General features: G+C 44.7%; 1 protein-coding gene across 3 annotated transcripts; it reads right to left on the minus strand.

Moving 5' to 3' along the window:
- Positions 1–1,401: 1,401 nt before the first annotated feature.
- Positions 1,402–24,249, minus strand: CHRNA4 (cholinergic receptor nicotinic alpha 4 subunit). Of its 3 annotated transcripts, XM_009510086.2 has the most exons (6): positions 23,554–24,242; positions 22,144–22,295; positions 18,687–18,731; positions 18,484–18,593; positions 7,564–8,944; positions 1,402–1,759 (listed from the first exon to the last, which is right to left on the minus strand). In XM_009510086.2, the coding sequence occupies exons 1-6, from the start codon at positions 23,612–23,614 to the stop codon at positions 1,634–1,636; spliced, it is 1,875 nt and encodes a 624-aa protein (XP_009508381.1). In that variant the 5' UTR covers positions 23,615–24,242; the 3' UTR covers positions 1,402–1,633. The 3 variants fall into 3 exon arrangements, with proteins under 3 accessions (XP_009508381.1, XP_064321480.1, XP_064321481.1); XM_064465410.1 differs by having other exon boundaries at positions 18,484–18,731; positions 23,554–24,246; XM_064465411.1 differs by lacking the exon at positions 1,402–1,759 and adding an exon at positions 1,770–3,862 and having other exon boundaries at positions 18,484–18,731; positions 23,554–24,249.
- Positions 24,250–25,936: the final 1,687 nt, after the last annotated feature.

The raw sequence follows: 25,936 nt of genomic DNA on the forward strand, positions 1-25,936 counted from the left end.
GTAAGCTTCACAGTGGCCAGACAGTCTCATGCATGCTGATCCCAGCTGCGGGTGCAGAGGAGACGCTGGGTGAAGCCCAGAGCCCCTCAGCTGTCAGCCTGGGCTTTGAGTCATGCAGTCACGGCAGGTCTCGGGGGAAGCCTGAATTTTTAGACTATGTCTGCCTTTCCTTGCACACTGTGGTAAATTGTTTATAAGCCTTCTGCCTATGAGACCTCTGAAGTAAGCAGGGAGACACTGGGCTGGGTGCTGCTGTGCTGATCCCACCTGGCACCCAGCAACCAGCAAGGATGGGAACAGTGGGTTTGTAGGTACCAAACAGAGGGGATGCTGAGCTGCATGGACTTAAGGTCTGTCCAGTGTCGTCACTCCTGTGGTTGCAAACCCATACAGAGGAAAGGCAGAAGATAGATGAAGCCCGTGCTTACTCTCTGTCTCCAGCCTTTCACCCACACATCTCACTCTGCTGCGCCATCATGCATCCATGTCTCCCTGTATTAGGACAGGGCTCCAGCATCCCCCCTCCCTCTGGCTGGTGGTGCCTGTCCCTGCCTTCTCGCTGCAGGTCGCAAAGCAAAGACAAGACATGCAAAGAAATTGGTTTAGTTTGGATAGAGCTGGGAAGAACACAGCTGATGAAACAACTGGCTAAATGTAAGGCCATAGTACCTGTAATTTCTGCAAAGTGTCATTCTGGATTCCCAAGTGTGGCTGTGTGTCCTGTTCAGGTTTCCTCATGTACTGGCTCATTTCCTTATTACACTAACACACTGTCCTGGATTTCTGCTGTGGCTTTGTCACCTCTAAGTACCTTCCCTACCTACAGCAAGGGGTTTTCGGCTCAGGGTGACCCTCTGCTGTTTTGCAGCAGCCATAAATTGGATCTAGGAAATTTCCCTTGAAAGCACACTAAAGTGCTACCAACAGTCTGAATCTTAACCCTAAATCCTCCCTTCATTTGCATGATCCTCACTTAGCTATAATCCCTGTGGTTTCTGAAGGATATTGGCCAAAGCAAACTCTGTTTATGTAAAGACAGTAGCTCTTGTGTTTTGGTGAGCTAATGATCGTTGCTGGTCCCAAAGGGGCTGAGCTGCCTTGAGGAATTCCTTCAGCCTTTCCAGTCTGTCCATCTTTACCAGCTGATCACAGACCACATCCCACACAGGTATCCCAAATCTGGAACTTTATTTAAAAAATGACTCATACAGGGACAAGCTGTCCTGAACTGCTTCAACTTGACAGGGCAAAATTACTAGGCAGGGCACACTGAGACCTCTGAAGACAACTGGAGCTAATTTGCCTGGGGCTGGTTTGTAGATGTGAAGCCTCTTTTTGTGCTGCTTTAGGGAACAAGCTCATGTTCTTACGTTGCTGAGTATATGCCAATGAATGCCACCATGCTATGTACAAACTTTAATAAGAACTTTTCCCCTAAATTACATGGAGGAGATGAAAATGTCTTGGCAAAATGATGCGGCCTTGGAAAGTATTCCCAAAGAGCTCTGGAGCAACTCAAGCGTGGACACGCAGTAAATTATTGAGAGGGCTGCCTCTGTTTCTCTTCTCCTCTCCTTCCAAGTGAACTAAAATCCATAGAGTGGGATATACTTTCTTCCTTATGTGGCTATATTTAGATCATTCCTGCCAGCCATGGTGGGAGGAAGAGACCAATAGTTCCCAGCAAACACACGATGATGAACATCCAGAGGAAGATCCTGTCAATGACCATTGCAACGTACTTCCAGTCTTCCTTCACCTGGGAACACAGAGATGAACGGCCAATTATTAACATTGATTTGAGATTAAAATTTATAAAGACTATTGTCTTTATTCCAAAGTAGGATATTTTAATTTAAGTCCAGAGATAGGGAAGGCCTTGCTTTGATTTAGTGGTCCTATATGATGACAAAGATTTATTCTATCTGTTGCTGATGTGGGATACAGATTTCCAGACTGTGTGGGTGTGCATGTGCAATTGCAAACCCTGTTCACAGCTCCCCAGGGATGACATACGCCCATGGATAATTAAGATTGTCTGCACACTCACTATCCCATTTTCCATGAGCAACAGCTGTAATTGGGTGTGTAAATGAGGTTGCAATTCAAACTGGGGAGAAATGGGGGGAATGAAATTATTCATTTCCCCATGCTCCTAAACAGACTTGCTTACAGATTAACAACAGCAAACTCTTTCTGCAAAGGGATTTACAGCTTTGGATGAATAAGCAGTGAAAATGATCTAGCAAATAAAAGAAGTGGTCTTCCTCACCCAGCTTTTTCCCCACTTTTGTCTTGCTGTGGGAGGATTTTACAGCAATCCCTCTCTGGGGAGGTCTAATACTTGTTAATACCATCAGGCAAGAATTGTAAATGGCTATTTCATTAAGTAAGAAACCACATACATATGAAAGCCTCTTTTGTTACATTGCTGTTATTAATTTCTTTCCCAGGAAGAGGACTGATCAGATGGCAAAGTTTTATTTGATATGGCTGTACCCATTATAATTTCCTACAATATACCACTTGGTGATTAATAGGCCCGAGGGCTGAAATTTGGCACGCTGCCTCACTCCTTAGGGAAAACATGTCAGCGGGAGCTAGCTCTTAACTGTGATTGCAGTGGCTGTGATTGCAGCAAGCCAGGAGTGTGGTGTAAGGACTATGAAGCAGCAAAGCCAAGGCTGAGCTTTGCTGGGGCTGCTTTACTGCACCTACCGGTCTGTGACCCTGAGCAAAGAGTGGCTTCACCGTGCCCAAAGCTGCCATGTACCTCGGGCCGTAGCATGAGTGAAAAGCACAGGACAGTAATAATGTAACACTAATGGCACAGGCCTTTTCATCCATGGATCCTATGTTTGTTTTAAACAGATAATAATAATAGGAGAGTAGCCCAGAACAGTAGCTAAAACATGATTTGTATGAGCCCTGGCTTGATTTTTCTTTTTTTAAGGATTTCCTGATTATGCTGAAAATTAATTTTTGTAAGGGAAGCAATCCAAATATTGATGAAATAGTCATTTGCAACAGATGACGTTTTCACAGGTACAGTGGCAACTTCAGGTCCTCAAATATTATGATCTGTTGAGCACCAAACAAACAAGCTTTGAGCACAACACAGTGACTCTGGAAACTCACCTTAAGTCTTCTTTTCCTTCATCAGTCACAGATGCACCACTGAATTTTATCTTATAACTTGTGGGTGTACAGAGAAATCATGATGTGTCAGAGGGAGGAAATATACAATCCTGGCTTCTGTGACCAATGCCGTGGCATTTTATTCCGCTAAGAGAATAATTCCATACAAGTAGGGTATGTCGTTATGTTATGTTAAAAACCCCCACCATTTTGGCATGCTGAAACCTTGACAAACTGGTCATGAATCTTTCAATGTATTTGCAAAGGACCTGTCATCACTCTTTGCCTCAACGCAGACAACATTCAGCTGAAGCAATGCCAGCAAAGTGAGCTCTTTAACTACGCCTCTCGTTATTTGCCATGTGGGCTGCTTGGTTAAGCCTTTAAATCGTCTGGTATTGCTCTGGCTCCTTGGCTTCATAGGCAGCTTTGCAAATTGGGAAATGAGGCATGCATTGGAGAGCATATCGTATTTCCCCATAATTTTTTCTCACAACAAAGCATCTTAAATTTCAGGAAAACCTGAACATTTTCAAAAGTGTAAGAATCAGCTAAATATTTTCGTGCAATGGATAATTTTATTCCCTTTAAAAACAACACCAAGTTAAGCAGGTCTTTACTATTCAATAGGCAGAGGTAAACAGCTGAGGTTCATCCTGAAGCTTGTTATCTTCTGGGGGGAAATCTTGTTGATTTATGATTGTACAGCCCTTAGAGCATCCATCTGTAATTAGGGAGAGTAAAGAAATAGTGACCCTTGAATCGAATAGAATTCTCTCATTCTGAGGATAAGGTCTAGTGGATAACTCCCATTTGCTGTACCTTTTCTGATCTATTAATCGCTTGCTGGAAGTTGGAGTGAGCCTCTGATGCTTAAAATTCCTGCTGAGAAGGTGAGCTAAGCAAGCTATGGATGATTCTGTTTATGGGATTAGTGTCTCATGATGCAACCTACGTGTAAAGAAAATCTGAAATTTGCCATCTGATGTCCAGCTGGAAAGCTGGATTGAGTAAATAGTGCCTCATTCTGGCAAAATAAGCTTTTCTGAATATTCGTGATAGTAAAAGTAAGTGCTAGATCACACAAAGAAAGAACTGAACTAGATGAGTTTCTTTTTGAGAAAAGAAGGGGAACAGGAGAAGAGGAACTATTTGAAAAGTTCAACAGAAATTTGCTTTCAAACGCAATGGTGTATGCGTACTCAGCCCTTCTTGGAAATGATGGCTGGGAGTGCATCAGATGTTTGCAAAATCAATATCCAGCTTCAGACCAAGAGCACAGAAGGGTGAAATTGGAAATTAGGGAGAGACAATGGGAAAAAAAAGAGCAGGAGGAAAAGAAAATTATCTGGATGTTTTGTTTGGTTTTGTTTTCTGATTATAGCACTATAGCATTTCCTTGTGGTCCAGCACCTCACGTGGAACACGATCCGCAGAGGCCTCTCTGACAACATCTATGCAGCTGCTAACATCTGCCACCCCAACTCCTGAGCTGTATTCTGATTAGTTTTTAAGAAGCTCACTCAAAACTACTTTTGAGAAAGGATCAGGGGCAGGAACCAGCTGACTCCCCCACCCTCAAATTCCCCAAAAGTAAGGGAATCTGTGGCTCTCCCCTGATCCAGCTCCTTGCAGGTCTGAGCAGTAGGAACAGGGCATCCTGCCCCAGGATTCAAGTGGAGGGTTGAGGTGCCTTGGTGACACCTGATCCCCAGGAGCCAGAGCCTGCAACACAGATTACAGCAGCCCTGGGTGGTTTTATTGTATTTTGTTAAAAATAAACTGGTGAGATTATCCCGTGTTTCCTCCCCCTCAGCTACATTCTCTCCCATTTTATTTTTAAGCTGTCTTCAAAGTCTTCTTATTAGAGTAGTCTGGAGATGTGCACAGGCATGAGGACAACAAGGCTTTCCAGGCAGTGCAGTTGGTATCTGGTTAATTTGGCTTGTGTGTGAAATGCAACTTGTTTTGCTTCTCAGTCTGTAATTAATTTCTAATGGCATTTCTATCATATGCTGGGACAATTTGCTCTTGCATTTTCCCCAGTGTACCATTGTGCTTGAATTGTTTGCAGATATCTTTCTGCAACAAACAACTGCCTCTTGCATTTCCCATTTTCTCTTTGCTGAAGCACTTAATTAAATGAGCTATTTACTTTTAATTTAGAAGCACTGCCCCTGTGGCAATGGTACTTTAGAAAAAAGAAAGGAACTTCAAAAGAAGCTCTGTTCTCATTCTGGGAAGGTGCATGTCTGAAAATACAAGCCAAAGGACAGCAAGCTATGTCTCAGGGGCTGCAGCTGAATCAGAGGTGCAAGCTGATAGATCTGTGGAAGACTTCCATGAAGAACGGCTACAATTTTAATCTAAGATGAAAGCAAATTTCTGAGTACTGATTTTTTCCCCAATATGTTTTCATTTTATTAGATCAGTTCTGCTCCTTACAGTAAATTTAATTTCCAGAAGACCATGTTTCCTTCTTCTTTGTCATTTCCACCTGGAGAGAAAATGCGCTTTCCCACTTTCCAGAAAAAGAAAGTAGTATCGCCTCAGACCAGGCTCAGCAATTATCCCCTCAAATCTGAAAACCTCTGCCTACCGTGCCAGCCACAACTGCTGTGAAAGAACAGAAAACTGTGGGCAGGTTTGCAGGCTCTTCCTGGGGAGCCGGGTGCATCGGTGGTCCTGGGGGTGACCCTTCTCCACTCACTGCTGGAGGTTTTCCTGGTACTTTTGCTCACAGCCTGGGCTGCGAGGAGGTCTGGTCAGAGCCCTCAGAACTGCTCCGTTTCTTCTGCTTTTGATGTTTAGTGCTGTAAATAGCTTGCTTTCTTAGGATAACCACTTCGTTTCAAGAGGGAAGGGTAGTGGAAGTTATCAGACGAAAATTCGTGGCTGCTGAAGACTGTTTTCATTTTAAAGAAAGATGCAATCATGGATTAAAAGGAAAGAACCCAAGATATTCATCGACTCAGTTCTTGATATCAACAGGCTTAGCAGAAAGAGAATTGGTTGAAATGGGAAGTATTATTGCTGTAATATACTTTCATTTGCACCAGGGGGAAACAAGTGAGTTAAAATCAACTGACTTCCATGGGTTTACTTGTGATTATTGCTAGGATGAGAGAGCAGTTTAATTCCCACAGTTTAATTCCTAATGTGCTTGTGAAGTGCTTTAGCCAGGCAAAAAGTGCTGGGCTGCCAACTAATGAGGATTCACAGCCCATCTCTGCCACAGATTCGTTCTGTGACCTTGAACAGGTCACCTCAACTCTGTATTTTGACTGTCACTCCTCAACATGAGGAATAGAGTTACTTCCTCAAAGGGATGTTGTGAAGTGAAATACATTAAAGAACAGAGGCCTCTCAAACTACGGTACCAATGCTTATATAGATGGACAGTAGCCCTTAATCTTTCATTGCTGCTGATAAGTGCTCAGTGCTGTGAAAAATGCAAATATAAAATCACTCTTCATGCCCAGGAAGTCTTGCATAAAAGCACTATGACTTACACTGGCTCTAAATCTTGAGGAACTCAAACTGTAACGACAGTTGAAAAAAGTACCTTTTGTTGATGGATTTCCCTAGGAAATGTTAGATAAGATTTTTCTTTAGCAAGAACACTAACTTCAGGTTATCTTGTGGCTTCCTTCATTATGGCCATAATCAGCTAGCATACCATACCCATAGTATTGTAGGGGACGAGCTGCAAGAGATGTGAAAGGATGTGGCATATGTATGTGCATCACCAGCTCCATTAAAAGAAATTCTTTCAGCCTCTACTTTCCTTCTCTATTCGTAGCCACATTTACCCCTTCAGAGTAAGAGTGAAATTTCTCTGTCCACCCACCTTTCTGCACAGAGCCAGCTGCTCTGGTGGAAGTCCACTAATGAGGAATTGCATCACGCAGAGCTAAACATACCCTGCAACGTCCTCACGCTACTAGATGCTTCCCACATCCACAACCTATTTTGGGAATTTGCTTTCCTAGGCTCAGTAGCCAGAGTCAATGCTTAATAAAAAACAGAGAATGTGAATTCCCTGTCTGTCAGAGATTTCTCTATAAATAATATCTGCTGTGTTCCCGCCAGATGACAGCTTTTTGGGTCTCTCACAGTCTTAGCTGTTCCCTTCCTACCTAACAACTTTACGTCTATTTTCTGCTGGAGAATCCTATTGTTCTAGGGCAGCTCTGAGCATGGTCTGGTTGTGCTGCCCGCTTGGCCCACATGCCTGCCAAGACCCCAAGGACAAACTCTCCAGCTGCGCCTATAGTGGCCAATGTGTTCAAAAGCCACAATATCAGGGATGGCTGAGCCTGCATCAGCAAGTATACTTTCTATGTAGCCCCCAGGTTTGGTGGGGCTTCCTTAGCAGATAATTTTTGACTTACCAAGGAGAGCACGCTAAGTTAGCATACTTACTGAGAAATCCGCGTCTTCTGCTCGCAGGTGGTCTGCGATGTAGTGAACCCCTTCCACTGCCAGCTTCAGGGCTGGGGACATCAACACAAGATGTTGCTCTTTGTCGCTGTGAGTCTTGCTTCCTTGAGCTGGTGCGCCTGCTGCCTCTCTCTTTTTGCATTTACACTTGCACTGAGGGGGCTTCTGCTGGGGCTGCTCTTCATTTAGGTGGCACCGCTGGGATGCTGGGGAGCCAGTGGATTGGCCATTGGTCTGGGAAGAGTCCTCTTGCAGGTAGCAATACTGGATGCTCCGGGACCTGCAGCGGATACTCCCTTCCTCTGCCTTACTGGGGCTGTACATCTGCTGAACACTTAGTGATCTGCCTTTCGAGATGGAGGTGGTCTGGGTCTCACTCAGGGGGTGGCATGAGGGTTGTGGTGAGGAGCAGGTCACCTGTACAGGCTCTGGGTGCAGCACAGAGTACTGCCCAGAAGGGGACTTGCAGATAGGCTGAGGCTTGGCTGGCTCCTCGAGGTGGGCACAGAAGGAAGATGTGGGTGATGGCTCATTACTCTGGGGGCTGGGGGAGGATGAGGTAGTAAAGTTGGGTTCCACATCAATCTCGGACCAAAGCCTTGGTGTATTGGTCATTTTGTGCATAGATTCAATGAGCTTCTTGCAATTGTCTTTCACTGTGGAGGGACGTTTCATGAAGAGGAGGCGTGGGACTATGTCAAGGAAGATCCTCCTCACCCAGTCAGGCATTGTGTGGGTACGTGGGGAACGATGGTGCACATTGAGCACAAAGACAGTGATGATGATAGACAAGGTAACAAATATCATGGTGAAGAGAAGATACTCTCCAATCAGAGGGATGACCAAGGAGGTAGACGGGATGATCTCTGTGATGAGCAGCAGGAACACAGTGAGGGACAGCAGCACGGAGATGCACAAGGTTATTTTCTCTCCACACTCGGAGGGCAAGTAGAAGACCAGGACAGTCAGGCAGGAGATCAGCAGGCAGGGGATGATCAGATTGATTGTGTAGAATAGGGGCAGCCTCCGGATAATGAAGGAGTAAGTTATATCAGGGTAGATCTCTGTGCAGCATTCGTATTTCTTGCTGTTGTAATTGCCCACAGCATTGATGATGACCCATTCCCCACTCTCCCAGTAGTCCAGCTGGTCCACATGACTGTGCATGCTCACCAAGTCTATCTTGGCTTTGTCATAAGTCCAGGAGCCAAACTTCATTTTGCAGTTTTGCTGGTCAAAGGGGAAGAAGGTAACATCGATGCTGCAGGAGCTTTTATAGATAGCAGGTGGCATCCATTTAATTCTCCCATCATAGAAGAGGTGGGCCTTGGTCAGGTGGGTGACTGCAAAGTCACCGTCAGCACTGGGGAGACACAGAAGATAAGATAAAAAAAGACTAAAGCTTCTCTGGAACATCTCAACTCTGTTAAAGAAAGAGGATGATCAGTGCCTCACTTCCAATAATGCACTTGGGGCACCTGAGCGGTGCAAGAGGCACATCACGTGCAGACACTGGATCCATCCACCCTATCCAGTGGCTTTTGAACTCTGTTGGCTTATGCAAGCACTGGATTTGCATGCAGATGTCAGCCCTCACCTTGCATAAGTCAGGTCCTTGAGGTGAACGTACTCAAGTTTGCCTCATAAATGCCCTGGAAAGGGTTGTTTGCTTTAGAGAGGTGCGAGGAACCACTATCAGGTAGTGTGACTGTGAGCTCTGCAGAATTAATTGTGACAGCTGCTATAAATGAAACACTGGTGGGTAATCATTCAGTCTCTTACATGAAAAACAGCAAGACTGTCCTATTAATAGGAATAATGAAAGCTGATCTTTTGATTTCCCAGTCAGGAAGAGAGATTGGTGTCTTCTTACAGGGACTCTCAACTGGGGTCTGTATGCTGGTGTAACAGAAATAGATAATAACCCAGGATTTTATATCAGAAAACAATTCTGCAGTCAATGAAGAAGATATTGCATAAACAGCATTTTTACTTTTGTTTGGATCTGCTTTTCTCAGCTGATCAGTGCACTGATTTCCTGCAGCACCGTGCCATGTACCCATGACACTGGCTGCTTCCAACTTGTTATGGGGACTGGTTTACAAGTGAAGGGGATCAAAAAAAGGCAACAGGAGAGGCAAGTGCACCGAGGATTTGGGGGAAGAAAGACCACCAAGGAATGCCATACTCAAGGTCAAATAGTGTTGGAGAAAGGAGGGAGTCTGAGAAACTCTGGGAATGGGATCCTCAGTCCTGGAGACAGTCCTGTCCTCCAGCTGCCTCAGCATCACCAGCTACTACACAGTAAATATTGAACCTGCTGCTTGCCCCAGTGTGTGGAGGCCACAGAAAGAAATTAATTAATAGATTCAGTTAATGCAGCAGGTAATTAATGCCCTGCGTGGCTATGCCATCAAGAAGCGCTGTTCCTCCCCTGCTCTCAGTGAGGAGGACACATGGACTGTGACACTTAAATTCCACATCTGTGGCCAAGTCCACAGGTACCTCCTCTACAGCAACATCCTTCCTCCAGGCACTGTCTGCAGGATCTGCAGCCTGCATTAGCTTACACAAAGGCAAAACTGAAGGATTCAGATCTGCACAAGTGACATATCTGCTTGTTCAAATAGTCATTGTGATGGAGTTTGGGTATTTGAATCACAAAATTATACCTTCACCTGAAAATGAGCCAAGCCCCTGCATCTGCAGCCCTTTTGTGCAGTGACTGGCTGAAATGTCAAACCCTCTCTCTCCCTTGATTTCTACTTGCAGACAGAGGATTTTGGTAACCTTGGACAGCCACAGCCTGGATCAAACACCCTGGTTCAAGGAGCCATAAAATGTGGGTGAGGTTTGGATAGCGCTGCAATTTTTTTCACCATGAGCAAACGTCTGAAAGGTTGAACTCCCAACAAACTGGGGAAAAAGCAGATGGAATCTGTTTGTAGAACAATGCCCTCAAGTCTAGCTGCAGAAATAGAGAAAAAAACACCCCAAAAGCAGGGAGGGAGTTGGGGACCATCTTACATACCCGGCCTGAGGCACTGCAGAGCTCAGGAATACAGAGGAAGCAGCCTGTCACAAACAGCAATGCTGCTAAACAAAGGGGAAGCTGAGCAGGGAAGGGAGAGCCTCTGCTAAAAACTTGAGATTAATTATTCAGGCTGATATAGATGGAAAGCCCTCTGCTCCTGCCCAGCCCTCCTGGCTGGAGCCAATCCTGCCTGCAGCCGCTTTCCCAGCAGTCGGCACCCCCCGGTCCTGCTCTGCTATTTCAGCGCTCAGACGTGCTGTGAGAGCAGCCGTACAGCGACAGGGTGCACGGGGGTCACGGCTCTCCTCTTCCTCACCAGCAGCAAGATTAAAAGTGCAGAGATGATCTGGTGGGGCCCCTCAAGCTGTTGAAGGCAGAGGAACTTCCCTAAATTCATTTCTTTAGGAGATCATCCATTAATTTGTATGCGAAAGGGGGTAAAAAAAGACTTTCTGATATTTTGTCTTGCCCATTGAAGCATCCTTATCAGTCCATGACCTCACTGGCTTCCAGTAAGAGTGGTGTAGTATTGCTTATTTTGGGAAACTGGCAAGGACCTGGCCCTCCGTGAGCTCTCCTGGCTAACACAATATCTGGGCAGAGATTGCACATATCCCCGACCCCCACCATCACAGCCCCGATCTTAATGGAACAATAAACTCAGAATTATTATGTGGTGGAGAACCAGGTTTTTACTAAACTCTTCTTTGTTGCTGTAATGGAAAGCCTTTGCTCTTTGTGGCAGATTTTGGAAAAGCAAAAGAACACAAAAGGACCCACTGCTTTGTGACCTTTGAACTGTACTTTTTCTAAAGCTTTATAATGCCTTTTTTTTTTTGTTTGGTTTTTTAAGACAGGAAAGCTAAAAATACATAAAACCCCAGCCTGCTGTCTCAAAGGGATCAAGGCAAAACCACCATTGTGTTTTATTCTGATGCAAATAAAACCGAGCGATGCCATTGTACCATCCACCCAACTCCTTTCTTATCTCTTCTTTCTTCGATCTAATTTACACCCCAGGACCACTTTTCTTGGGTGAAAACCATCTTTCTTTTTTTTTTTCCTCCTGGATTTTGCCTGCACTGTAAAGCCAGACTAAGACATGAAATATGCACAGCAAGTAACAGTCCAGTGTTTGCTGTTCTCAGTGGTTTCCTTTCTAAATCTCAATAGGAATTTGGAATCCAATTCTGCATTTAATGAGATCTCTGAGGCATGGTTAAATTGTTCATTAATGGAACAATATGTTTATAATTGGACTCATATTACAGAAAAGGGATAATGAGCGCCCATTAGTGTTTCCCTTCCTATGTAGAACAATGTGTAAGTGGCTGGGTAAACAACACAGGTGTGTGCTTTTCCTTTTGAAAACTATTGGAAAAGGGCATGAAATTCTTGCTAAAAATTAATCTAGGAACAATAATAATTCACAAAATTGTGCTTCATCCCCAGAAATGTCTTCTCTGGCGATTTTGCAGTCACCACACTTCTCTCTCCTGCAAGCGTAGCTGTAACCAGTGTGATCCTGCAGATCTTGTGTGTCAATTATTTCCATAAATTATCTGCTTCTTTGATGAGAAAGATATTTTTTAATTGCTTGCCTAACAAACCCAGCCTCATCCTGGGTCCTCTTCAGCTCACGTATTATTACAAATAACACTGGTACTGCCTTCCAAGCTGGATTTTGCCTGCAGTGTCATGGCAGGAGTGAAACCAGCAGCAGAATAGCTTCTTGCATTTGAGAGTCAGTTAATGACTCTGAGGAGCCATAAAACACCCTGGGATCCTCCTGCTTCTCCCTCACCAACCTAATAGGGCTGTGGAGTAATTTCTGACTTTACTGGGCATGTTCGAACTTCTCATTGCAGTTCTATGTAGAGATATCGGAGCAATTTGTACGCAGGGTAAATTAGCTGTGCTGTTGTACATAGACTGTATCCAAGCCAGATATGTTGTGCAAAATATTCACAGTTGTCTTGACACTTCATGTATACATATATTTTTACCTCCTTCCCCAAGATTACCACCCACACTGGACCTTCAAGCATATGCTTACCAGATTGGAAGCTATGCTTGCTGGCATCCTGCCGGTGTGGGGTGAACCCAGAGAAATGCCTTACTTCCATTCTGATCCTCTTGACATGAGGGAGGGAGCAAACAAGCTCACCGGGCTGTCGATGGCCTTCCAAAGCCTTTCCCCAATCTCCTCCAAGGGATGAAGTTGAGACAACCAACTGCAATTGAAGTCTGCAGTTATGAGATTGGGGAAACCCTGCTTTCTTGTGGAAACCTTTGCTGTGGGAAAACCCGTTCTTGGCCCAGTCGTGCTGGGAGCCCTGACTGCATAACATGAATATTTGCTTAGGCAGGAAGGTGGGAGATCCGATATAGTGGGATGGAGAAAATCTGCAGTCATGCCTTTGTAGTGATAACACATTTTCATCTCATTCAGTCTAGACCACTGTGTTGTGACAGTTGTCATGAAACACCATGTGGAAGAAGGAGCAAGCACAAGGTAAACAACACAACAAGGACTTGAGAATTGAGACAGTCAGGCTCTCCTGGTTACGCTGACCTGACAGCTCTAAAAACCTGTCAGTAATAAAGTACTGGAGCTCTTATATTCTCACATCAAACACAACAGTACACACCAGTAAAGAGAGAAGACAGTCGCTGATTCCTTTGCCAACGGAAATAGTGCTGCTGTGTTCTGCAGCCTTTGATTCCTCATTTTGAGAATAAAGGCTGCTCTCCTAAAATCTTCTAAGCTTATAAGGGTTCAAGAATGTCATTGTTTTACTGGCAGCCATCCACCATATTTCATTAAAAGCTCTGCTGATGGAGATTTTTTTTCTGCCAGTTTCTATTTTCCCTGCAGTTGGGAGATTCATCATTTTGCAAAATTAAATGTTTTCAGAATGCATGTAAATGAGGCACACATTTATTTTAATTTCTGATGATACAACTTAAATCCAAACAGTGTTTTAAAAGCTTGAAAATTAGCTATATACATATATGGAAATAGCAAGAATGTCCTCATTTAAAGCATTTTTCATGGAACCGCAGCAAGCAAGACAAACTGGTGTTTCAAGACCCCTTTAGAGAATGAACCCTGCACCCTTTCTGTAGACATTAAAGAGATGCTTCTGTAACGTTCGGATTAAAATATTCTCCAAAGGGAAGTCAGAGAATATTTTGTTTAACAATTGTTTTGTGGTACTAAAACAACTACAACTTCATGAGCTGGAAGGGTCCTCTGGAGATTGTTAAGTCCAAACTCCATGCTCAAAGCAGGGTGAGCAATGAGAGGATCAGGAACTTGTCCAGTTGGGTTTTAAAAATCTCCAAGATCTTGGCAACTTGGGTACAAAACATATACGCACATCTTGGGTAATAGTTGGAGGTGTCAGTGTGCTGACGTGTGCTTCTGTAGATCCCATCCCAGCGTTTGCTTGCTTCAGATGTTTAGAAATCATTGGTAACCAAAATTTTGATCATTAGTAAAATAAGCATCTGTCTCAGAAATGGTTGTGCTACACTGATGAAATAAGCACAAGTTCCTCAAAAGGCTCTAACAGCACTAAATTTGCACATTTTCCTTCGACTTTTCCCTTTGCCAAGCATCCTCATCAACATTTTGTAGGCAAAACTCTAGCTCTGTCCTTAGCAGAGCGGTAGAAGTCGTCCTTGGATACTAACCCAACAACAGCCCATGACAGAGATCCCTCTTATAAATTTATTTCTATCAATTCCTGTATTAGTGGATAGAGCTTGGCAGCAAACCTCAAAGGCATCTAGAGATATAATTCCTCTCCAGAAACAAAGTCATCTAAACTCCCAGGAGAATCAGGAAAGCTTAAGTGTGAAGTAGCAGTTAAGGGCCTATAATAAGTACAATCTGGTGCAAAATGACATGGTGTGTGCAAGCACACACTCAAACACAAAGAAAAATGTTGAGAATGTTTCCAGTACTTTAAAGGTTAGACTAGGGCATCTTTTGGTATTTCCCTTTCAAACAGCTCTGGGATGAGTCAGGAAACCAGTGTTACTCCCTAAGTCTCCCTGGATGCCAACATCGCAGCATAGTACAAAAGAACTCTTTGCTTTCCCCTGATTTTCAAAAGCCGCCTGCCAGATGATCTTCTAACCCAGTCCAGTAATCTTTGTGTCCGTATTGCCACTGGCTGAATTCCTCAATGTATTTCCTGCTCCTAATTACAGAAATTTGTATTTGAATTCCCTTCATGTATGACATTGTCTTTTATTCTTTTGTTTTGTGACTATGGAGGCTAAGGCAGAGATTTCTTTTTGGAACAGCTAACACCAGAAAATATTGACAAAGAAGAAAATTTTGAAGTCTGAATATTCCCAGTAATTTCTTCCCAGGTTTTACAATCATCAGGATAGAGAAAAAAAAAATGCTATCATGAATATATTGTTGAAAACTAGCCCAGAAAGCTCACATTTCAAGTTCTCTGTCCATCCATTAGGTGCAAGGACATGGTCTGGCATGCCTCTGGGCAGCCTTTAGCAGCTGGAGCATCTGGCTGCAAACCTGCAGTTTCAGGGTTTCTCCTCTGGAGTTTCTATGTTGCACAGGGTCCAAATGGCTCAACACAGTGGTGGAGAAGAAAAATGAAAAAAAAAAAAATTGAAACACAGCCCCAAGGACTTATTCCCTGATTAGACAAAAAAAAAAATTAGATTTTAAATATACAAAGGAAAATTAAAAATGCTTAAAGTCCATTCATGAATGGGAAAATAACTCAATGCAGAGGATTAGATAATTCATTTATAAATGATTTGGTGGTGTCTGAAGAGCCTTTACAGCCTCAGATAAGGAACAGCTGGTCTTGTTGGCAGAGAAGAGGCTTTGTCGCTTCATTATTAACTCATATTCCTCTGTTATACATATGTTTTCTCACATCTAGTAGAAACTATTTACAGAGTCTTGGAACTTATCTCATCAAGCCTGAAAATTCAACAGCATATTAATTTCCCTGTAGGATATTAATTTGGTTTTAGATTCCTTATGAATGTTGACAACTACATATACTCTGTAGACCAAACCAGCTGAGTTTACTGATTTAATTTGGGCCTCTAGAGTGGATAAATGGAAGTTTTTGACAATAATGAGCTTAGATATGAGAATAACCTGACAACAAGGGGTTACATTTCCTTAAAGATGTAAATCTCAAATAAATTTAAATTTCAGCATTTCTGGAAATACCCCAAGATGAAAACAATTGAGGCATTTGTATAATCTCCTGTCCAGAAAGTCTTTTTTCCAAAGGATTCCACCCCAAACAGAAATACCATACTCCTGCCAGACCATGTGGTAAGCAATAAATAACTCACATTAAAAAGCCTGAATAGTGCAAAAGGCCAGTGTGGCCACTCTCTCTCCTCCACCAAGGTCTCTGCACGCAATTCCGTTGCTCTTAGGAACCCAGAATTCTGTGCGTGTACTTTAAATTCCCTCTAGACTATATATATATATCATATATATGTAAAATATGAGATGGAGTCCTTGTTACAACTGTGACTAGTTACTACCTTTACGTCTTTCTTTATGAAATTTTTCTAGCTGAGATGCCCACAAGGAGAAACACTGCCTGGATATGCAGCTGATGAGCTGCTACGCAGAAAAGCCTCATCCTAGTGTCCCATCATGCTACAGGTTTTGCCTTGCATGCGTTGCATTTGGCCTGCCTTGCCCTGCAACCCCTAAAAAATATGATACCTGACTGTTAGAGCAGTGCAGCTGAGATATTGTCTGTGGCTTCAGACGTGTTTGATAGGAAGCTAGGTAGAAGAGAGAAGTATATCCCAGGTCAGAAAAAAGTTTACGTAAGACTGTATGAAAGAGCATGGGCAAATATAGATGTGAAGAGGTATAGAATTAATGGAAAGCCATTACTGACCGGCTAATGGTTGGCGCCTACATCCATGTTTAATTCATGGATAAAGTAACCAATTAAAAATGCATGATAGACTCATGACAACCAACAGAGGAATGCATGATTATGAAGAGTAAGTATGGATAAAGGGAGAAAAGTAGCTTGGGCTTAGGTGGCTGGTGCACCAGATCTCGCTGCACCAGAGCAGGTCACCAGTAGTTAGGCTTGCTGCCTGGCATACCTCCCTGCAAGTCAGACTGAGTCAAGTAATAAGGTGGGCAAGGCTGAAAGACTTGCACCTCAGAAGAGGATAAAGAGGACATTCTGGAATAGCTTCTGTGGCCAGCAGATAGGCAGCTGCTCCCTGGAGTCCCTGTCGCTGCTCGAGTGATAGCGGCAGTGAACTAGGACAGCAGGGCAGAGGGGCAGAGCATGCAAGGGGCAGAAGCCAAAGGCTACCCAGCTCAGAGGTCTGGGCGCCCACTGACCTCTGGGGGCTGCGTTCAACGTGAAGTCCCAAAATGTCTAGAGCACAAAAGGATACCAAGGCCTCCTTCTTGAGTGCTAGGGCCCCCCTTGCATGGACCATGCTCATCAACGGTAGTGAGTATGGTGAGCCAAGGAGCAGATGCAGAGACGACACGTCAGGCTCTATGTACCAGTAGCTCCAGCAAATGGTTTGAACCGTAAAGGTCCCATAGACAGTGGAGATTTGTGTAATGCTATTTCCTTTGGCACAGTGGTCCACCAGAACAACAACCAGAACCTCCAAAAACAATATTGTCATTAATTTAACAATGAGAAGGACAAGGACAATATTTTTTTTCCAGTGGAAGCTGTGAACACCTTTCTTGGCTGCAATGTGAGGCACTTGTAATATAATATTAATGCTCAGAGTGTGTCTCTGTAGGATAGGAAGGTCCAAGTGCCTATGAATTAGTGATTTCTATTGGCCTAACCTCTAAAAGGTGCTATGTGAGGATGCAGTGATTTCCAAGAGGTTTGCAATCACTCCACACCACTGAGGATCAGAGACAAGCTAATGGCAAAGATAACAATTTCCGTAGTCTCCAAAGCTCAATCCCCTGGCCAGATTCCTCCTTCAGCCTTTTTTTTTAAAAAAAAACAAAAACAAAATCATATCAAACTAGAACCAGGCAACTGTTCATTAAAAATGATCCTGGCTTCTGCTGTGAGTGTTTTCTCTAAGCGTTAGCCACATACAAAGATAGTTTTGTTTGATGCTTGCAGCAAGTGTTTTCTCTGGAGCCTGTGCTGGGGAGGGAGACTGGGATATCCTACACACCGGGAGACTGGAGAGCTCTGGTATGATAAGCTGAGGCAAAAACAGTCTTGGTGCTTGGACAGTCTTTCTAAGAATATCAACTGGCTCCAAAGGAAAGAAAGAAAACAACCACCTGCTCCATAGAAAGTGTCCATACAAGAGACAGATTTCAAGCATTTGGGATCAGGGATCATTTGTAATGATCAGGGATCATTTGTAAGGAACAAATGCTTCTTTAAGAATAAGTCTAGAATGGTATTAGGCTGACCAGAAACCTGACATGTTTCAGCATGTTTCCTTATTTAAGGCCATCCTCAGTAATTGGCTTTTCCAGTTGATGGTGATGAAATTAGGGGAGAGCTCCTTCGTGAAAATAAATTGAAGAGGACTGAAAGCTCAAATCCAGCTTAATTGTGTACCTGACGTGAAGAGAAAACAATACCTGCCGTCACCCAACAAAACTCGCTGTCCAGAGAAAGGATTACTAGGAGAACAAAGCCCTTGTGATGAATGTTAATCGTGTCATTTAAGGCACGTCTGGAACAGATGTTATGAATATCTGCTCGGAACTCATCCACAGGGAACAGAATAAGGAGGAATAATTGCAAGAAGCACCTTAATACCATGGGCAGAGAAAATTTGCAAGGTTGTGTTTGCCCTTTGACCACGGTGTTCACACTCACTTGTTGTAGAGGACAATATCTGGCCTCCATATGAGCTCAGAGGGGATTCGGATGGATGTGACATTTTCGTATTCTTGGGGGTCCCAGCGTAGCTTGTAGTCATGCCACTCCTGCCAAAAAAATGAGGCGGTTACAAAGCTGGAAGAGTTCAGATGGAAAAACTGAAAAGAAACATGGAAAAGCACATATTTTGGTGCACCCACCTGCTTCACCCACACGTTTGTGGTCATCATTTGATTTTTCTCGTCCTGAAATGCAAGATCAAATATTGGTTACAGAAGCAGATGAAACGGCCCAAGGAACTCATGAAATTTCTCTTAATTGTACTTCATTTCTGTAATTATAAATCACCTCTGCAATAAATGTAAGTTCCATCCTGGAAATAAAAAACCAGATGTTTATGTCATTTAACATGGGACAGGGCACAGCTGCCTGATACCGCTGATACCGCTGAACAGCTGAGCCTGCACCTAAGCAATCTTGTGAGCAGACGGACTTGAATTTGTTGGGATTTTCCTCAGTGCTGAAGGATTCAGCCTAAGATGATGGGGCCAGGCAGAGGAAAAAGTCCACAGCTTGGCTTTGACCTGAGCACTGAAGGAAGGGGGGTGACAGGTATATATATCTGTACTCACACGTTGTGTGTGGATTACAATGCTCAGCTTCATCTGCAAGTAGAGTTTAGTATTTTGTGAAGCATTATCCATGAACACAGTTCTGGAAACACGAAGCTCAGCAGTGTTTCTCCTTTTACCAAATACATGAACTTAGAGCACTATGGACTGGATTTTCTGAATAAACCCAAGGTATTTTGCTGACATGTAACCCTTGGCCAGCCTGGTGTGTACCGTGCTGTCTGTTGGTAGACTTTTCCCCATATCTAAGTACAAATAGTATGGAAAGGTAGAACTATATATATACACACACACTTTTAAATAATGTAAGGCAGATATAAATGCTGGCAGTACCGTAGTAGAATTAATAACTGCTTGCTGCTTGCCTTGCATGCTTGTTACAACCTTTATGTAAATAACTAAGATGAATTATGTGGGGCAGAGCCTAGTGCTGGTTTGATTTAAGTGTCACACCAGAGCTCAGAGCTTATGTGTGTGTTTGTTTCTTTTCTCTCTCTCTTTGGCTGGCATCAAAACAAGCTCAATTGACAGGGCTCATTTGGAAGCAAACTGCTCGTCATTAACCTTGTTCTTTTGGCAGTTCAGGATTAATTCTGATCATTAAAAGCCAGGACATTCAGAGGGGGGGCTCCGCCTCCCCCTTGCTGAGCCTCCTCACTGCTGTTGTGGCACCAAGTATAAAACCTGATCGGAGATACTCATTGGGGGTCAGGGACCAGAAGCACATGGAGGAAGGAAGAATACAAAAAACTTTCAAATGAGCAACAAAGAAAGGGAAAATACCCAGCTACTTCCTTGGGTGCCAATGGGAGATGAGGAATGCCACTGGAGTAGGCTGGCATGCCCTGGACTGGACTAACCCTTGAGCATCTGCTTCTCTTACCACTTTGCAATCCAGCCATCTGAGGGTCTCCACCGCAGTCCCTGCACTGGGGATCCCAGTGTTGCAGGCGCTACCCTTTACTGGAATTTTCCTCCCTGGCTGGGTACAGACCCTTGGTGGAAACTCCTGCCCACCACTGCACCTGAGGGCTCTGCCATCCTCCTCACCCAAGCCAAGCATGACTCTAGTCCCGTGGGTTTATCTCATAGCACGTTTGCAATGTGCTAATGACTGACTGCCTCCTCCGCCTGCATGGCTGACTTCTGCAAGGAGCCAGCCCAGAGGACAGCGGGTGATTCTGCAGCCGATGGTGATGTTGCACTGCCTGGCCTCTTTTCTCAGGGTGAGGGCAGCACACAAGGTCCTGCAGAGACACAGGCTTAGGAGTCCAAATGTGTTTCTCAGTGGCTGTTCCTAGACACGTGCTTGATCCCTCACCACTCTTTTGTGGGCTCAGAAAACCCTCAGCACACCAGGGTGAGGTAAGGACATGCAGGGATGTCAAGTTCCACATTGATTTTTGTTCCCCCACCCCCAGCTTTTGTCAGCAGAGGCTGGGGTTTGAATATGGCTCTGATTTCTCTTTCAGACTTCTTGTCATTGGGAGCTAAACATCGGGCCTAACACCTTCAGCAGGGTCTACACTAAAACAGAGTCACTGTCAGGAAAGGGAAGAGATAGGTGAAGTGCTGCAGTGGTGGCAGGGGGTATCAGTCCCCCACCACACAGACTGGGGCAGGAGGTGATGAGAGCTCTCCTCCAGCTGTACCCACCAGCCCCGGCACAGAACTGCCTGTTAGCTGCACTTCTAACCACTGACATGATTTTAAGAAGATTAATTCTCCTTAAGTAAACTGGGAAAAGCACTATGAAGCAGGTGTATTGATCCTCCCTCTTCCACAATTCAGCAGCTGCATAATGGAAAGTCTCTCTCATGCCTCCAGTCACTAATGTCTCATCTTTAGTCTTATCAATTATTCAGATGAGAACCGTACAACTTCAACATTAGCAACTGCAAACAGCCCTGGATCCCTCAGGCTGAATTAAGAGAGAGGAGGGGAATGGAAGACCATTTATGTGCTGCAAAGCTGGAAGCTGATGGTTTGTGCACAAGGAGATGCAACTAGTGTCTTTGCCAACCTCCCGCACCACCTCGGCTCTGTTTCCTCCACATCTCAAAACTTGTATCTCAAAATATAAAATGTGGGGTGTCATCCGTTATGACTGTCCCACATCAGTAATGTCTTTAAGTTGCATTACGCTCTCCATTATCACCCCTTTTACTCTGCCACACAAACACAGTAAAAAGTGACAGGGAGCCTCCAAAAGCAAGGCTGCTCCTTGTTCAAGAGATGCGCAGCTCCACAAACACCACTGTCCTGGGAAGTGTTGCGTGCAAACGGGGACCGGAGAAAGAAGCGTGTGGGGCCAGGATCTGCACAAGCTAGAAAGCCTCTGTGTGTGCTTAACATCTGCAGCCCTGCAGGGATCTCCTTTGGATTTAACACTTGACCCCAACACACTGTAATAAAGTAATCCTTTAAATACCATTTCAGTGTGCATCATTCTGGAGTGCAAACCACTCCATTTTGTACATAGCGTATGCAGTTTGCACACGTGTAACTTCTGTTTGAGCAAATATTCAGAACCAGTTTTCTTTTTAATATCTGCCATATTAACTAAAAAACCTCAAAACTTTCATTTGCAGAAAGCTGTTCAGGCAAGCTATCTTCCCGGGGTGCGTAAGCCACTGCTCCTACTAGCTTGTGTAAATCAGTGCTAATAATTATGGCTCAAATTCCAAATCAGCTATTTGTTTTTTTCCTTAGCCAGGACTCTCTGGCATTTATACCAGTTGCTCCATTGCTCTGCTGTGATCAGTCCCATGGGTTTTGATAAGGAATTTGGGATTTTGCCTACAGTAAATGGAGAATAAAGGATCCACTTTGATGACCAGCTACTCACATGAGTCATCCCTCGTTCCAGCAATGCTGTCTGCGTGGTAAGTCTTCCCTGATGAGAGCAAAGTCTTCCCAACCCAACCCTGGAGCAGCCAGTAAAACCCACATGCACCAGGAGCCTCTCCCTGAGCCCCGATCTGGTTAATCTTGGCCACTTGTTGCACAAACGGGTTGCACTTACAACGTCGATGAGCTGGGCAATGGACAAGCCGAAGCGGACGAGGACCACATCGGAAATGTTGGCGACAGGGCGGGACCACTTGTTATAACCAGAGAAGAGTTTCTTCAGGAGACGCTCCTCTGCATGAGCTCGGGTTTCCACATGACCAAAGGCTGTGGGGAAGGCATGGGCACATCAGCATGAAACACGTGCAGCTCCAAGTGCCAGCACAGCTGGAGCCTTCTCTGGCAGGGATCCCCAGGCTAAACCCAGCAATAGGCAAGTAGGGACATATGGGAGGGTGATGCCACCCTGGTGACTTGCCTCCCCGCTCCCCCAGGTATTGCCACGTATTTCTCCATCTATTCACCCACCGCGGCCAGTTCCCAGTGTAGGGTTTCTATTGCAGAGCAGGATTGGTCTGCAGAAAGTGGGGGCATCAGCAGAACCATTTGAAAAACACTGCATGGGCCATTCTCCCCTTAATCTGGTTTAATTTTTATGGCCTCTTCACAGCAAGTTTCTAGCACTGAAGTCTGCGAGCAGGAAAGAGGGATGCTAGAACGGAAAAAACAAAAAGGAAAAAGCAGCCTTTTGCTGGGAGATAGGGGTTTTGGATCAGATTTACACATAAAAACTGGCATCAAATGCATCATAAAAAAAAGGCAGACTGAAATTCAGCTCTTCAAGCTAAACTTTATAGCTGGTCTTTCACAAAAATGATGGGGGAAGGAAGAGGATATGGGAGTCCACGAATTAGGTAAAAGAGTGCAGCTTCCCTCAAGAATTACTTCAAAAGTTGGTGGCTGCAAGGAGCAGCCCTGACCCTGCACGTACACTACAGGAACCATTGGAGGTGCCTGTTGGTTATTAAAAATTAAAGCCACCTTTCTTCCAGGGGGCTTCCGGGGGAGCTGCGCTCCTGTGCGAGCTGCACGCAGATGCATCCTCCGCCACGGGCGGCGGGGAGGGGGAGCCGGGGGCTCTCCCCACATCTCTTGTGGAATATGGCTCCTACTTAGTCTTTAGCTGCCCTGGATTATACAAAGGGAAGCATTAGCTGAGCGCTGGCTGCACTCTCCCCAGCCGGAGCTGTAGCCCGGAGACACATTAACACACTTTACCCAGAGAAGAAAAACCAGGCAAGAAGCAGGATGCTGAGCCCCTGCCTGTATTCTCCCTCCTGTCCCCTTCCCCACCGCGGCTTTAACCCTTTCCCCATCAAATCAGGCAAGGAGCAGAAAATAAAAGCAAAGCATTGCTCAGCAGAGGCTGGTTTTTAGGGGACCTGCAGTGATGGGGCAGGAGGATGCAGGAGCGGGTGAAATTCCCTGTTAACAGGGTCCGGTCTTTACAGCATGCCTTTGAGAGGGATAAGGGAGAAAAGAGCAAAAGAGCGGAGCAGGGGTAGTAAAGGTTTCTCAAACTTACCAGGGAAGACGCTGGCACACAGCAGGAGGAGGAGGTTTCCTTTAGACACGAGAAATCCCATTGTGGAGCAGAGCTCAGGCTCTAGTACACAGAGTCTCCCATCAGGGCAACTTTTCCCCTCCGAGTCTCTGGATCCTCCAGCTTCATTCCCCTAAACTCCTTTCTCTCTCTCCCTTTCACCTGCCTCTGGGAATGGATAATAGCTGGGGGGTTGTTTGTTTTTTCTTTTCTCTTCTGACTGATTTCCAGCTCTTCCTCCTAGAAGGATGCTCTTCCCTGGGACACCAATGCACATACACTTGCAAGAGATCCGTAAGGGCTGCAGAAAGCTCCTGTAAAGAGACATGAAATGCACAGCCTCCCTGAGCTCTCCCGCTTGCTCCTCTCCCCTTCCTACGGGGCGGTTTGGCTGCTCTGTTTATTTGCTGCTGCTGCTGCTGCTGTTTTCACCCTTCCCCCAGCCCTTTGGGCAGCCTTTGCTCAGATTTTGCTGCTGATGGGCCACTGATTCCCACGCCAGCCCTTGGTGGAGCAGAGAGGGAGCACAGTATGTTTGTATATTTAATGTAGTTAGACCTGCCCACCTCCTGCTTAGGAGGAGGAGAGAATCTGTGCGCTCCAGCAAACAGGCTGCAGGGAGAAAAACTTTTAGCATGGGAAATAAAGGGGGGAGATCCAGACCCCAACTGCCGCCAGAGGTGGTGGATATGGGGCATTATAGCACCTGAAGCCCAAACAGTTCTTAATTAACCAAAGCTGCCTGTTTAATCTTGTCCAAGTGCCTTTCAAAATCACTCCTGTAGACTAGCAGGGTAATTAGCCTGGGAGATATTTCTGGCCTGTGCATGTATGTTTGTTGTCAACAGTTATTGGGCTGATGAACCCACCCATGAGCACAGGGCTCTGCTGTGCTTGGTGCTGCAAACACATAGTACAAATACAACTATTAGTCTCTGCCCATAGGCAATATGCAAATCAAAGGTGAGACTGAGACAAGAGGTTACTTGAACGTATCTATATACTTGAACGTACCTTAAATATGCCACAAATAACCCTGTTGAAGTTTTTGTGGAGGAAAGAATAATTCCTTGTGTTAGCAAGGAATTATCCCTCTAGCCCTTCATCTCGCATCCCTGATTCCTCACATGGGAGACATGGAGTAGAGCCCTCTCTGTTTCATTTTAAAACTAGCTTTGATATTAACAGAATTACTTCCACACGGATATCAAATGGATTTCATTTTCAGTCAAGGGTAATTTTGCCAGCTGCAAAATTAATCAAAGTCTGTTCTAATAATACTAGCTACATATTTTATGTATAATAATTTCCCTACTCCCAAAGCATCTCAAATATCTTCCCATAAAATAGATTGCTGGCTGAAAATGGAGACAATTAAAGCCACAAGAGAAATTAGGTCTGTAGTGAGAGTATAAATAACATCAGTGTAGTACAAACTCGCCTTGTCTTTCTTGTCTCATCTCTTCCTCAACAGTTGTCAGGCTTTTGAATGACAAACCTCGCCATATTTTCCACTGGGTGTCTGGACTCCTGTATGGTTTCCCTGCCTTGCTTTCAGTGTGCTGACCCTCATTGCAGCACCTGAGCACCTGTGACATGCTATAAAAATCTGTAATGCTCGTTCCGAGGAACCATCCAGCATTAATTTAAGAAACAGCAGATGTGAGATCAAATTAACTTAAAGCTGAAGTGCAGGTTACATCCTGAGAGTCAGGTCCTGTGCAGCGCTGAGCACCTCCCCTCCCCACAGCCAGCAATAGGGTAGCAGAGGGGCAATCATTCCTCATCAGGGTAAAACCAGCATCCCTCAGGTTGCATACTGCAACCACATATTCCCAAACATCCATGCAGGAACCAGAAAAAAAAAGCTCTTTAAACCCCTTTCCTCTATGAAATCTGGAGGGAAGGGGGCTGCACTGCAGTTTGCACGCTCCTCTGCTCCTCACTGGGTCTAGCGCTGCTCCATTCGTACTAAGCAGCAATAAACAGGGAATCCTGGGTTTTAGCCCACCTAGTTCCAGCAACAAGCACCAGATAAAACAAATCTTACAAATTCCCAAAGGCTTAGGGTGGGAATTAGAATTTCTAAAGGCCATTTTTCAAGGAGGCTGGTACACTGCACAGGTCACACACTGGGCGACCAAACCCAAGGCATCCAAGATCAGCTATTCCTGTTTGAAAACCTTGGCCATAAATAATACAGGTATCCTTGACTACAGACCCTCCTGCACAGAGCTGATTCAAATCCCACGGACAAACCCCATCCATCTTCACCTTGCCTCAGTTTCTGTGCTGGCGAGCAAGGGAGCTGGCAAGCAAATACTGCCTTTGGATTAACCCTATAAATAATTTTGATTAAAAAAGG

This window comes from Phalacrocorax carbo, chromosome 14 (assembly GCF_963921805.1).
Source record: "Phalacrocorax carbo chromosome 14, bPhaCar2.1, whole genome shotgun sequence".
Taxonomy (NCBI): domain Eukaryota; kingdom Metazoa; phylum Chordata; class Aves; order Suliformes; family Phalacrocoracidae; genus Phalacrocorax; species Phalacrocorax carbo.

Bases quoted from the DNA above. Each gene is read 5' to 3' on its own strand.
- CHRNA4 (XM_064465410.1), bottom strand. From the start codon at position 23,614: ATGGGATTTCTCGTGTCTAAAGGAAACCTCCTCCTCCTGCTGTGTGCC. The intron at 22,296-23,553 runs GTAAGTTTGAGA...CCTTCCCCACAG, and splicing joins GTGTGCCAGCGTCTTCCCTG to CCTTTGGTCATGTGGAAACC. The intron at 8,945-18,483 runs GTGAGTGTGAAC...GTGTCTCCCCAG, and splicing joins GATATTGTCCTCTACAACAA to TGCTGACGGTGACTTTGCAG.